This window comes from Penicilliopsis zonata, assembly GCF_001890105.1.
Source record: "Penicilliopsis zonata CBS 506.65 unplaced genomic scaffold ASPZOscaffold_7, whole genome shotgun sequence".
NCBI classification, from domain to species: domain Eukaryota; kingdom Fungi; phylum Ascomycota; class Eurotiomycetes; order Eurotiales; family Aspergillaceae; genus Penicilliopsis; species Penicilliopsis zonata.
In genome coordinates, this window is record NW_019208917.1 from 495244 (window position 1) to 508503 (window position 13260).

The 13260-nt window shown below is 48.9% G+C and overlaps 5 protein-coding genes across 5 annotated transcripts; 4 read left to right on the plus strand and 1 right to left on the minus strand.

Annotated features, from left to right (window-relative positions):
* Positions 1 to 1545: 1545 nt before the first annotated feature.
* On the plus strand, positions 1546 to 2635 carry ASPZODRAFT_40116 (hypothetical protein; the record flags this gene model as incomplete). The annotated part of the gene is made up of 2 exons (XM_022728313.1): positions 1546 to 1789; positions 1851 to 2635. Coding segments are annotated over 2 exons (1029 nt in total), but the record flags the coding sequence as incomplete, so codon positions are not given.
* Positions 2636 to 2895: 260 nt separating this feature from the next.
* Positions 2896 to 4650, minus strand: ASPZODRAFT_66436 (hypothetical protein; the record flags this gene model as incomplete). Its single annotated transcript, XM_022729375.1, has 5 exons — positions 2896 to 3638; positions 3697 to 4113; positions 4166 to 4242; positions 4294 to 4463; positions 4528 to 4650. 5 exons carry the CDS (start codon positions 4648 to 4650, stop codon positions 2896 to 2898), a joined length of 1530 nt encoding a protein of 509 aa, XP_022581038.1.
* A 273-nt stretch (positions 4651 to 4923) lies between these two features.
* ASPZODRAFT_1969572 (hypothetical protein) lies at positions 4924 to 6908 on the plus strand. Its single transcript, XM_022727457.1, has 6 exons — positions 4924 to 5308; positions 5404 to 5598; positions 5648 to 5783; positions 5833 to 6396; positions 6473 to 6682; positions 6760 to 6908. Exons 1-6 carry the CDS (start codon positions 4961 to 4963, stop codon positions 6762 to 6764), a joined length of 1458 nt encoding a protein of 485 aa, XP_022581039.1. The 5' UTR covers positions 4924 to 4960; the 3' UTR covers positions 6765 to 6908.
* A 1160-nt stretch (positions 6909 to 8068) lies between these two features.
* Positions 8069 to 9246, plus strand: ASPZODRAFT_132600 (hypothetical protein). The gene is made up of 4 exons (XM_022723066.1): positions 8069 to 8305; positions 8386 to 8549; positions 8620 to 8897; positions 8962 to 9246. Exons 1-4 carry the CDS (start codon positions 8106 to 8108, stop codon positions 9142 to 9144), a joined length of 825 nt encoding a protein of 274 aa, XP_022581040.1. The 5' UTR covers positions 8069 to 8105; the 3' UTR covers positions 9145 to 9246.
* Positions 9247 to 10287: 1041 nt separating this feature from the next.
* On the plus strand, positions 10288 to 12981 carry ASPZODRAFT_142343 (hypothetical protein; the record flags this gene model as incomplete). Its single annotated transcript, XM_022724845.1, is given in 18 exon segments — positions 10288 to 10432; positions 10491 to 10583; positions 10633 to 10697; positions 10750 to 10791; positions 10847 to 10914; positions 10982 to 11057; positions 11122 to 11356; positions 11426 to 11535; positions 11598 to 11693; positions 11758 to 11847; positions 11904 to 12120; positions 12214 to 12230; positions 12284 to 12338; positions 12411 to 12458; positions 12523 to 12635; positions 12898 to 12906; position 12926; positions 12962 to 12981. 18 exon segments carry the CDS (start codon positions 10288 to 10290, stop codon positions 12979 to 12981), a joined length of 1500 nt encoding a protein of 499 aa, XP_022581041.1.
* Positions 12982 to 13260: the final 279 nt, after the last annotated feature.

Sequence of the window (13260 nt, forward strand, 5' to 3'; positions counted from 1 at the left end):
TATATTACTGCATCTATAACACTAACACCACTAAGTTATGCATTTATCATGCTGTATAGTAAGTAATCTATAAGCGTACTACTAGCACTACCTTTAAATACTTCCAAACGGAAATCTTTGTACTTGCTTGCATCAGTAGCAGTCTGTGTCGGTTATGGCCTCGAATAGGCGAACCCCGATCACTTCCGGACCCTCGTGCACCTGTTGGATACTTCGGAACTCATCCACAATGTACATCCCTTGCTCAGTGACTGCGGCTGCAGAAACGGGGCTGTTTCCACCACGCGTTCCGTGCCGCCCCGAGCTGTAGCCCAATACGAGCATCTCCACTCACCACAAACATTACTACAGAGTCAATACTACAATTTCATCGTGCTCGTAATGTGCTCTTGACGGAAACATTCCGGTCATTAGTCAGGAAGTGGAGTATCCCCACACAGTGGAGAATCTGACTCCACGCGACCAGTAGGATCGATCGGCGCTCCACTCCATGTGCGATTATCTAGGGGTATTCCCTGGGCTAGCCCTACTGAGGCTAGCGCTGCCGTGTATGCATGAACTCAATTACAGATACGTTCAAGTTGTACAGAATTCAGTGATTAGAGATCAGATGAGAAGCTGGAACTATAACAGGGAGGAACCAAATTTATATAATGAGCCCCATGGAACTACAGCAGTTACCTGTCTACATAGTGGTATCAATATGATATACTAGAGTACAATGAATAGTATTAGAAAAATAGCTGATTGAGCATCAACGGGGTTTCCTCGGTGCCGCACGAGCACAAGGAAGAAGGATTCACCATTGAGCAAGATACACGCACACGCCAAGTCAATCCACACCTCGTGAAGGCTCGCCGCTGGCTCGCCTAGATGCTTCCATCCATAGTGTACTGCAAGCAGGGTTGTATATCTTATCCTCTCGTTGATTGGATTCCCTCTTCGCCTCGCTGAGACTTCTGATGACTTCTCACTGACAAGATGGATAGCCTCCAAGATAAATAGCCATGCTCAAGACTGCTAGTTTGTCCTGAGAATGAAGACTTTATCAGAACAACAGTGATATTGCTTGTCATTATGGTACTTTCTCCTGATCCCAACCTGTATCAGCGGGTTGTCTGTTTCTACATTCGCTCTCAGGATGGCGAGCTGGTCCGCTGCTTTGGCAGGGAGAGCATTGTTGCCGAGTCCTCCTGGTCCAGTATTCGCGCATTCGTAACCAATGCATTCGACCGTCACCACCGAGTTCCTGGCGTATCTCTCAGTCATCAAACGGTGGACATTCATGAACTGAAGCCGTCGACTGTCCAAGACCGTGATATCGTGGCGGGCTTGATCCTCCAGCCCTCGACCGCCGCCGCCGCCGCCGCCGCGTTTGATGAGTTCTGTGCGCGTACACTCCTGGGACATGTGCTCCGGATGGCCTTTCTCTCGGTGACGCCGTCCTCGGTGGATGGGAATTCACTGCACTTGGCGCAGACCCTGGTGGATCTGCTGGATACGCAGCTTCTGGTCCACCCGCCAAACTGCCAGTTCAAGGTTACCGGCCGGGAATACCTGCTCGCGCGGGTGTTGTTCTTCACCTCGCGCAACCTGCCGCTGGAGATGTGTCTGCCGGCGTTTCCTTGCAAGTCCTCCAACCCGGAAAAGGTCACTGGCACCATGCCTGACCGCGGCGAGGAGCTGGCGCTGAGACGCCTGCACCAGGTGCTGCGGCAGATCAAGGAGGTTTACCCCCCGGGGGCTTTTATCTGTATCATCAGCGACGGGCATGTATTCAGTGACTGCAGTACGTCTTTCCTCTATCAAAGCAGGACGTCCACCATGATAAAGATCCGCTAATTGTGTAGTTGGCGTTGACGACGATACAGTCGACGAGTATGGCGCCAGATTGATTGCGCTCAACAACGCAATCATCCAGCAGAACAGGGATCTTGTCCCCGCCGTGCGTTTCCAGTCGCTCAAGGATATCTTCTTCCTGGATCCCACGGATGCTTTGGCAAGGGAACTGGCCCTGCCCGAGGTAGACCACTTCATCGCGACCAGGCTGTGCGAGGACTCGGAGTTCTGTCGCCAGGTGCTCCAGCTGTCATGTCAGCCAGACTCGAATGCAGTGCGCGATCAGATCGTCGCGCAGGATGCGGCCATGCTGGCCTTGTATCGCGGGTTCTCACGGTTCATGCTGGAGGATCTGGCGCTGCATCCCCTGGCGCAGCCTCTGTCGCGTAAACAGAAGAAGAAGCTCGCCGAAAAGGTCTCGTTCGAGATGATGCTGCGCAACCAGGCGTATTCCAATCTCGTCGAGTTGGTCTTCCCGGATCACATCCGTCTCTCGATCCATGCCCACGTCAACACGGGGCCCAAGTTCGGCATCACCTTGTTCGATCGTGCAGTGACTCGCGTCGTCGACAGCCTCGATCTGACCGCAGACTCGCTCAGAAGCCCGGAGACTCACGATCTTTTGCACATTCCTACTCCCTGGCACAACTGTGTCGCCCAGTTGGCCGATGCCACCACCACCACCACCTTCATTGCGTCCTCCAAGGTTGTACAGGACGCCGTGCTCTCGGGCAATCTTCACGGCCACTGGGTGGAGGGGGATGTCTCCAAAGGCCTGGGGAGGTACTTTGAGATTGAGACTGCCTCTAAATTGCCCACCACTGCCATCCAAGAGGTCTCAGAGCCACACCATCACTCGTATTTTGGCTTCCGGGTTGTGGTTGATTATCTTCTTAAGCTGCTGGGGGGGTGGAAGAGCAGGTATTGAGTTATACAAATAGCGTCTCCCTAAGTGTATGGATTGTATTGTTGGAGTGTCATTATATTGGGGTTTTATTGTACTAAATGGTTGTTGTACAAAGTATTGATCTTATACACCTGATGATAAATGGAAAATTACAACCGCGTCAACTTGGCTTCTTCAATCCCCTTGGGAATATCCACAAGGAAGTACAGCACCGTCCCGACGAGCATCAACAGCAGGTTGGGAATCATGGGGAAGCGCAGGTTATGCGTGCGGTCCTGGATGGCGCCCATGACGAGCGGGTTGATCCAGCCTGTGGCGAGATCGAGAGTGACTTCCAGGCCGAAGAACTGGGCCTCGAACCCTTTAGGGATGAGGGATGAGTATAGAGCGCGATTGTACGAGCGGAGTGCGCTGCTGGTCGACATGAACAACACCTGGGCGACCCAGAACTCGACCTGGTGCTTGTATCCGATGGTGACCGCGTTACTGATCCCGATACACCCCCATAGCACACAGAGACTGTTGACGGCGAGAAACAAGTACGCCCAGCTCTTGACGGGGAGGCGGAGTCGTGGGTAGAGATAGAGAAAGCCCAGACTGCCCATGCACGCGAAGATGACACTGGTAAACGACCAGACGGAATAGACGCCCGAGCTGCTGCTGAAGCCGGTGACCTCGAGGAAGAGCGCGGTCATCAGCGTCAGATGGTTGGTGTAGCCGGTGTTCCACAGGATCCAGCCAATGCACAGCTTAAAGGCTTCAGAATAGTGTGGTGCGTCGCGCAGCAGACGGAACCAGCCTTTGATCGGCAACACCAGGACGTTTTCACCAGGGCGCAGCTCTTTGCCCTGTACGGAGGGCAATAGGAAGTGTCCGACAAGCGCAAACACGACTGATGGTCAGCATGAAATAGAGATTGCTGAGGGACGACTCCTCTAGGGACTGCTTACTGGTGATGCAGCCTGCAATGGTGACAGCCAGGAAGTAATTGTCAAATCCCCCGCTGGATGCCGATCCGCGCCCGTAGACCAGAATCACGCCGATGATCAGGGCCGTGAGGGCGCCCAGGTTACTGGACACCATGGCTAGCACGCTGACCGACACGCCCGTGGTCCAGGGAGACGACCCCTGGCGTCCGGGGGCGACGGGGGCGATGGGGGTCTCTTGGAACCAGCCTGTGGCGCGCATAAAGATAGGGATATACGAGCCCTCTATAATGGTGTATACCCCCTGTACCGTCACCACCAGACAATACAGCACGGAGAGCGCGGTGAGCTGGCTGTAGGAGTCTCCCGTCAGCGCTGCAAAGGGCAGAGCCAGTGCGCCGAACAGCACGATCGAGGCGATCATCATTGTCTTGCGGTAGTCTGTCCGTCAGCTACTCATCCTCATCCTCGGGCTATACTCAGATGCGCTCACTGGAATAGTCTGCCACGCCGGCTGTGAAGATCGCCACCACGCCCTCGGTGGTTCGCGAGATGGCCTTGAGATACAGCCTGTTGGTTTAGTGGAATGAACAAAGCGTAGTTCTTCTCAGGTATACGCACGTAAAACTCGCATAGTCGATTTCTCCCCCCCCAAACCGCACAAGACAAGTAATATTACCGCCCCGCCGGGGACAGGGCTTGTCGGATCCCTGCTGGTGGCCCAGCAGGTTGGCTGCTGATAGGATTGCTGCGGGTACATAGCTCGCCACCATGGAGGACACCGGGCCTGTCTACCATCATTAGTACAGGCAGTGACTGAACGGAACACCGTGAGGACTGTAAGTCGAGACTCACCGAGTAGCAGAGGACAAGAAACGCCCACAAGGCTTTCTTCGAATTGAGCGAGGCTGTATTTGGTTCTGCTTCTGTTTCAACAATGGCACTCTCCAGAGCATCTTGGGAGGATCGTGAAGGCATAGTTCCAAGTACTAAAGAAAGGTAAAGTAAGGGAAAGTCAAGGTGTAGAGGTAATACTCGTATAAAAGGTAGAGGTATGGGTAAAGGAGAGAAAGGAAAGGAAAGGCTCAATAATACAGTATTTATCGTATTTGGGGCCACTTCCTCCACTATTGATGCCTAGACAGGGTTGGATAGAGCATGTTTGAGCAGATTAGCAATGAGCAATGAGCAATGAGTAGCGCAGGATGTAATCCCTGCACATTGAGCAGAATATGCACCTGCATGACTCGGAAACACTCGGCCACGCACCAGCCTGTTAGGCTTGTATATGATGCTGATTCTTTTACTGATTTTTCTCATTCTCTATCCTTCAACCTGGACATTGACCATGACGACGACAGCAGTAGAGGAAGGCCTGGCCGAGAAGGAAGCCATTGTTCATCCACAGCAGCAGGTTGATCCACAGCAGCAGGCTCATCCACAGCAGCCATACTCGGCCATCCCCCCATCGCGTCGCCATTTCATCCTAGGGCTGATCACAGTGGCAGGCTTCTTTGGCCCCCTGGCCGGGAACATCTACCTGCCCGCACTGCCCGTGCTGGCGCGCGACTTCAAGGTGACGACGACGGACATCAACCTCACTGTCACGGTGTTTATGGTGGTCTTTGCATTTGGCGTGAGAAACCCTACCCATCCTACTCTATCCTACCCTTAACCCTAACCCTAACCCTAACCCTATACTACCCTCCCCTACCTATCCTAACTTTTTAGCCTCTCTTTTGGTCCAGTCTGGCGGACTGGCAAGGCAGGAGACCGCTGTACATCATATCGCTGCTCATCTACATCCTCGCCAATGTCTTGCTGGCAGCCCTGCCCGCCAACTACGGCGCATTGATCGTCCTCCGCATCCTGCAGGCGTTTGGCTCTTCCGCCGTCATGTCCATGGGAGCCGGCACAGTTGCTGATGTGAGTGAGGTGTCTATGCTGTGAGTATCTCTTTGAGCTAATCTTCCAGATGGTTGAGCCCAAACGACGCGCAAGAGCCATGTCCTACTTCCTCTTCGGCCCCCAGTGTGGCCCCATTCTAGGCCCGGTGCTTGGGGGTGCCTTTGCCGGCAGCGCCAGTTGGCGATGGATCTTTGGCTTTCTCGGTGCGTTTTCTTGTGACCCGTCTTCTCATTCAACGGTCTGACCAGACAGCCATTGCCGCCTCTGTCTTATGGGTCGTTCTCCTCTTCGGTCTGCCTGAAACCCTCCGCGCCCGTGTCGGCAATGGCCGCGTGTACGAGGACCAGGGCTTCATCCTGTCCCCCCCCCGGCTCTCCTCGGTCCTGGTGCCAGAGTCCGAACGGGGGCCGGCACCCCCCAAGCCCAGTCTAAAGGGCTACTGGCGTCTCTTCTCATACCCCCCCATCGGCATCGTCAGCATGAACACCGCCGTTCTGTACTCCTCATACTTTTGCATTGCCATTCAACTGCCCATCGCCCTGGAGAATGTCTACCACTGGTCAACCGCAGAGGTGGGTGCCGGCTATGTTGTTGTCGGCACCGCCATGGTCATCGGGTCCATCGCCGGCGGCCGCTTCTCGGACTGGCGCAGGGCACAAGCCGTCAAGGCACTCGGCGAGGACAAGGTGCATCCGGAGGCAAGGCTGAATGATCAGGTCTGGGGCCTGCTTCTGGCCTCGTCTGGCTTGCTCATGTTTGGCTATTTTGTCGACTACGCCATCCATCCAGCAGCGACCTTGATTGCCACTTTCTTGGGTATGACTGCTCTCTCCTTTTGCTCCCTCGGTCCATCCCTTGCCAGGCTATATCTGACCATCTGCAACTATTCTAGTTGGCTTTGGCATGTCTTGGATGTTTGTCGCTTCCAATGCCTTCCTGACCTCCTGTATCCCCCGACAAGCCGCCGCGGCCTTTGCGTTGGGCAATCTGCTACGCAGTCCAGCTGCTGCCGTTGCCGCTGCCATCATCGGGTCCCTGGTCAAGTCCATGGGCTGGGGCTATTGCTTCCTGGGACTGTGTCTCTTGAATCTCGTGGGGATTGGTACTTCCCTCCTGGTGCTGCGTACCCAGTCTCCCAACTGGAGACAGAAATTGGCCCCAAAATAACTAGTTGAATAGTCTAAACACTGTGGAGGAGATACAGGTAGAATCTTGCTAGTCTCTACTTCCGCCCAGTCGCAAACAGTTGAAAAGCAATAAATCTACTTAGAACACATGAAAAAGTACACAGCTGTACTATTCCTTACTCTATACCTTAAAGCTTCAATGTACTATTGCCGCACCATTTAGTCGCTGGCGAGAATGACAGGGGTATATAAATCCTAAGCAATGATATAGTACCCGAGGCCAACGAGAACGAGCGCGAATATGCTCAAGTCGAGTCACCTGCAATATTCTTGTACTTTTAATGCATGCAAGTCTTCTTACATGCACGTCTTAAATGTGGAAAACTTCTCAAACACACGCAATCTTCTCAAATATGCACATATCTCTCAAACATACGTAACCCTCCCAATCACGCCAGCCCAGAGGAGGAAACTGACGCTATGGTGGATGTCCCATGTCACATATACAGCTTCTACATGATCAACTTGACCATTCCTTCATTTTTATATTATCATCATATTATTTATATATAATAGCTTCTACTAAACCCCAAAGTTATCTCGTTGGTGACTTCAATATCTAGTTGTTGGCTCCAGGGATAATTCTACATCATTAGCTAATATCCTGACTCTTATTGAGCTGCCTAATATTGATGCTTTGGAGATCATTGAGCTTACAGCTGAGCTCAAGTGAGGCCAACTTGCAAGTTAGAACAGCATAGAATTACTTGTAGACCACCGCAAAAACATTTTTCAACTCAAGCTTGACTCTTAATATGATCTCTATCTTCAACCTAGGGACCATTCAATTAGGAGATTCTCTGAGATCATACTTCAGGCTTGGCAAGATCATGCCCACTTTCTTAATTATAGAGTAACACAACTGCTTTAGATTAGGTCTGCTCAGTAAAGTGAGAGCACTATCACCATAAGTGATTAATGCTTTTCCTTCCTATCACCTAGTCAATACTCTCTCCTCAGACTAGTCGGCAGCAGAGCCGGTTCTTGAGATCTGTTCAGTATATAAATAGAGATTGAATTGCTTCTAAGGTTGCGGAAGAGGTAGTCTTCACCGGGTTGGATCTTAGTATCCTATAGTGTTTAATATTGAGAAATAGTAATACTCTGATAGTGAGTGAGTAGGAAGCATTATAAGTAAATAAATAGCTAAGATAAGGTTATATTCCCTGTTCTAAAAGTATGATATTAAACCTTGCTAGAAGAACAACAGACGTCATAGTTAAGTTGGAAAAGGCGGGGGGAGATTGGGCATTTCGCCTCGGATTCAAGAGCAAGTAACCAATAACTATTACCTGCCTACTACCTACCATAACTATTACCTACCTACACCAAGCCAAGATGGCACCTACCACACGCTCTCACAAGTCGCTACCAGCTGAAAAGCCTTCCCCTCAAGCAATGTTTATGGAGATTGTGCAAAAGATATCAACAGCCACTCAGCCTACTGAACTTCTTTATGACAAAATAGAGCGAGAGGAAGGAGAGCTCCTCTATCAGTCCCTCGCCACACAGAAGGACGTTGAACAGCGATCAGCACGGTATGCCACCTTTATTCATATACACCTGTAGGCAAACGTCAGCATTTTATTCTAACTCCTTCTTCTGGAATGTACAACAGACTCACCTACAACGCTTTCCTCAAGATCCTTCGTATCGAAGTGATGCCAACCAGGTTACACGATGCCCACCAACGCTGGGCAATCAATGCCAGCCAGAACTGGGCGAGAGATGGAACGCTGAATTCTCAGGAGAGTGAGATCCTGAATATGGGAGTCAGCACGAGTATATACATACAGCTCCTACGCCAGTGACGTTTAACATATTGTTGGCAACTAATAATGAATCTTCTTAGCATTTGATGGCTTCACTGGCGTCTATCAAGGTTCTGCCAAAGAACCAGACTTCTTTTTCCAGATAGATAGCAACGACTTCCCCTCTATCGTCATTGAGTCCGGATGGTCAGAATCATTCTCGCATCTACGCGCTGACAAAGACTTATGGATAATGGGTAATAACTCTGTGACCATGGTGATCCTGCTGAAATGGTCAAGAATGAGCGGGGGAAAAGTCCGTGGGCAGGCTGAAGTATGGCAGCGGAATGCTGGTGGTACCATCCTAAGTAATGAGACAGTGAGTATAATATGCCTCCTATCTTTTAAGCTGATCTAAAGCCAATATATTTTAACACTTTCAGTCAATCTTTCCTGAGCCTTCTGCTACTTCCCCCGACCGGATCCAGTTCACGAAACGCCAACTGTTCGGCTCAGCAATGCTTCCTGGCCAGGATCCAGATTCCGTTCTATCTCTTGAAATGAATATGTTGAGACAGATTGCCGAAGAGGTCATCACAAGGAAACTTGGTCTGGTACCTGCTTGACTGTTTTGGAGACTATTTAGTGTCAAATAGAAGAGCAGAAGACCGAGAGCTCTTTTTCCAGGATACCTGGATACTGAATCATTTGATATTAGCAATCCTTCATACATTTTTGACCTTTTCAATATTCTTTTTAGGACCATGCTCCACCCATTGAATCACAGACTAATATAATGGGGATGGTTTGATGCAGCATGACAAGACTTCTTCTAGACTAAGGGTAGTATCACTATATAGAGCTTTTACAATTAATTAATCTTGATCAGCTTACCAAGCGGCCCCCATTTAATCCCTAGTTAGTCACTGCATGATTACTTTCCTCTATTAGGATATCAGTACGAGACCACGTATAAGATTACAAATTCTATAAACCACTTCAAAATACTACCTTATCCTAGCCCGGAGATGAGATAACACTCTACAGTTTACATTATAGTCAACTTTAGTGGTGTTTCTTAAAGTAGTAATATGTTAGTAGTGTATTCATGCTATAAGCAACCACGACTTGCCATAGGATTTCACTGCCGATGAAGAATTTCCAATCCTTCTTTCGCCCCCTTTTTCTTTCTTCATATTCTTTTCTTTTTCTTCTTCCCCACTGTTCATTCCTTCTATCCCCGAGCTGTCACAATCTGCTAGAGATACCTGGCCAATTATGTGCTAGAAGAAGCTTTCTAAGGTGATGAGATGCGCAGTAAGCATCTCGGGGCGTTCCTGCTGCAAGAGGGAGCCAATAGAGATCTTATAATCACACAGACCACATGTTCTCAAGATCATAATCTTATTCCACTAGATACATCATAATAAAGCACAAAGCTACAACAGAGAGAAAAAATAATAATAGAAGAAGATCTAGGGTGAATGGGGAGAAAATATATATATATATTTAATAACATATTATCATAATCACTGCTATTAAAGATAGAAGATGGCAGATCTACTATGACCAGTTCATAAATATTATTTAAATGCTGTTGAATATTAGGCTATAGAGGTGCATCAACATAGCCAGGGTGTTTGCTAGTTTCATTAACCCTACTAAACTAGGCTAGATTAAAGAGGGGTAGAAAGTTATAAGAAGAGAGTGAGGAGACCTATACTTTATAACTTATTACTATTCTTATTATTCTTATTCACTGTGTTGTAATGCTCTCCCTAGTCATCTTCTTTATCCTGCAGGCCACCCTGGCCAGGGCTGCTTCTAATGTTCAAACCAGAAAGATCACCGTGGACGCAGGCGTGGTCACTGGCCAATTCAAGAACCTCCAAGGAACCAATAACTGCGACGTCCGTATGTAATTGACCTCTGACCAGAATATGGTGTTTTCTGGTTCTGACTGACGAGAAAGCCAATGCCAATGATGATCTGGATAATATCCACGATGCGACCCCTGCGGTACAGCAACACTGGCGTGACTCGGCCGTGAAACATGTCATGATCTGTAAGCTCAAACGGAATACATTTCTATTCTATTGTATTCTAACTTCCAGATACCTTCCCCGATGTCTTTCTAGGTGGAGATCCTTACGACAGTGCCAACTATAACTTCACGGCGGTAATTACCCAGTGTGGCGCATGTATACTCGATAACCAGCTAACGTGCGCAGTCCGATATGAGAGTGAGATATGTTGTGGAAGGAGGGGCTGTAGTGAGTTGATACTTGGTTTTTCTTTATTATTGTCTCCTGTTGACTCTATAAAAAGGCATCAGCGCAGTTCCAGGAAGGCGGAGATATCACTGACCTGACCCCTGCAGAGCTAGAGGGGATCGGGTACATGATAACTGAGCGTTATGCGTGAGATTGACGTTCTATTCTTTACATCCTGCCTCTAATTCAGACCCAGGAATGGTGCCAACAACTCTGGCTTTTCTAATGCAGTCGAGCTGTGGGACTTTTATCCGGAAGGGGACAAGGTAACTACCCATAACTTTAGGCGCTGACATGCAAATAACCCTAACCCTAATACTAACTGCGCAGGAATACTACACCACCGAGTCCACCAGCTACAAGGAAAATCTAGCTGCATATTCGGCATTTGCCCGGGGAGTGGCCAAGGCTAACAATCCAAACGTTGGTTGTGGTGCCTGGGGGTTTAAACGAATGTGGACGCCAACAGCCAGCTACACGCTGCCTGATCCGTGGAAAACAGAGTTCTTTGCTGATATTGTGGCTGCTGGGGTGCCTATCAAGGCGGCCACCATGCACTGGGACTGTACGTATTGATATCACTCAACCCTAACCCTAACCCTAACCCTAAGAACTATCTACTGAAGCCGTCCAGCCACTCTCTTCAGCTGGAACTCATACGAGCTTGTCCCAGGGGTGAAGCAGTTCCGAGAACTGTATCTCGCCCCAAATGGGCTGGGCGACCTTCCCATTTGGATCACGGAGGTATTTCTTTACAAAATTTGAATCATCAGGACATAAAGCTGACTCCTGATTGCCGATTATAGCATAACCGCAACCCTCTCGGCACGCTGCCAACCACCAAGGCTGCACTCGAAGCATACTGGGACCCTGCCTCCTTTGCGGCATGGGTGATATCTGTGGTGAGTAGTCAAGGAACAGTCAAACAATTATGTTGAGACTGCTGACTAAAGATTAATAAACCAGGCAATGTATGGACAAGACGCGGATGTCGAGCAGGTGATGAGCTGGACAGGCTTGGGATACGGTGGCTATGGATACGGGGATGCTTACTTTGTATGTTCTGATATATCTCACTCGCAAAAAGTCATGGTTTGGCTAAACTTTACAAGCAAGCATGGTATACCAACACTTCCAACGGGGACGTTGCCACAAATGCTGGCGCTGCATGGGTTCTGTCTGGCCAGTTTGTGACCGAAACAGCTAACCGGTTGGCGCTGACGGGGAGTTCACCAGACGGGTTCACGGCCCTGGCTGGTATTTCTGACGAAGAGGACCAGGTGCAGATTATGTTGAACAATTACCAGGTGGATTATGATATTCTTCGGCGTACGTCTTGGCTTTTCTTCTTCTCAAACCCTGATTCTAACCGAACCCGAACCCGAACCCTAAAACCAAGACTAAACCGCCGACTTTCAATAGAGAACACAGTCCAACTGGTATGTTGGAAGTGAATAATCAACGTCATTATCAGCTTGAAGCTAATTATTAGATCACTGAACTGGACGTCAATGTTTCGGCAAGCCCGATTACCCAAGAGAACGGACGTAAGTATTGTTGGCCTGCCTGAAAAAGTGAAGGAAAAAATGGACATACTAACAGACTCATAAATCATCTAGTCTTCAACGGCGAGCAGGCCTGCTTTACGTTTGATGATAACGCCGTCCGTAAGTATCTTGACTACTAGCTCCTATCTGTGGATAATGTTCTATTCCTTTAACTTGATATTAGTTGGCTGCACCACCTTCATGCAACCCATCATCCGGGACAACCACGCCACTGCGTATGCGCTAGAGGTGAAGAATCTGCCCTGGTCCTCGAGCACAAAGTATACAGCAGAGATTGTACGTGTGGGGGGGGGGAGATGCCATGCAGGAGGTCTATTGTACCATTCATGGTTCAGGGAGAAGCCTTGGTAAGATGATTCAAGAGTTTGGTGAGATAAACATATACTGACCTACCTAGAAATAACTGTTGACTTTCCTGCCAATGCGCAGGACTTTATTAGAATGAAGAAGGCTTAATCAGCTGAGGTTTACAGAGAAGAGTCTACATCTGGTAGGTGTTACACCCTCCCATCTCATTTTTTATTATTTCACTGTATAGATAATGGTTGTAAGTGTTAACACTACAGGGTATGATGGTAGTCCTAATTTGAACTATTATTTAGATATAGTCTACCTAAAGTAGGATGTATCAAAATATGCCTCCTCCACAACTAGAAGCATGAATAGCCACGTGCATTAAGAAGATGCCTTGGCATTGGAAAAACTGGGGAACATGTGGGACAGGAGTAAAACGTTTTGTAACGGGCCAATGGGATAATAGAAAATAGACTTTGGTCTCAGCGATCATCTCAGAAATGAAGACTAACATCAGGCTAAAAAATTAGACTACATAAAGTTAGAGCTAAAAGACCCTGAACCAAACCTACACTGTGAGGCTGTACAGCATCTTGGCATCTTGGCT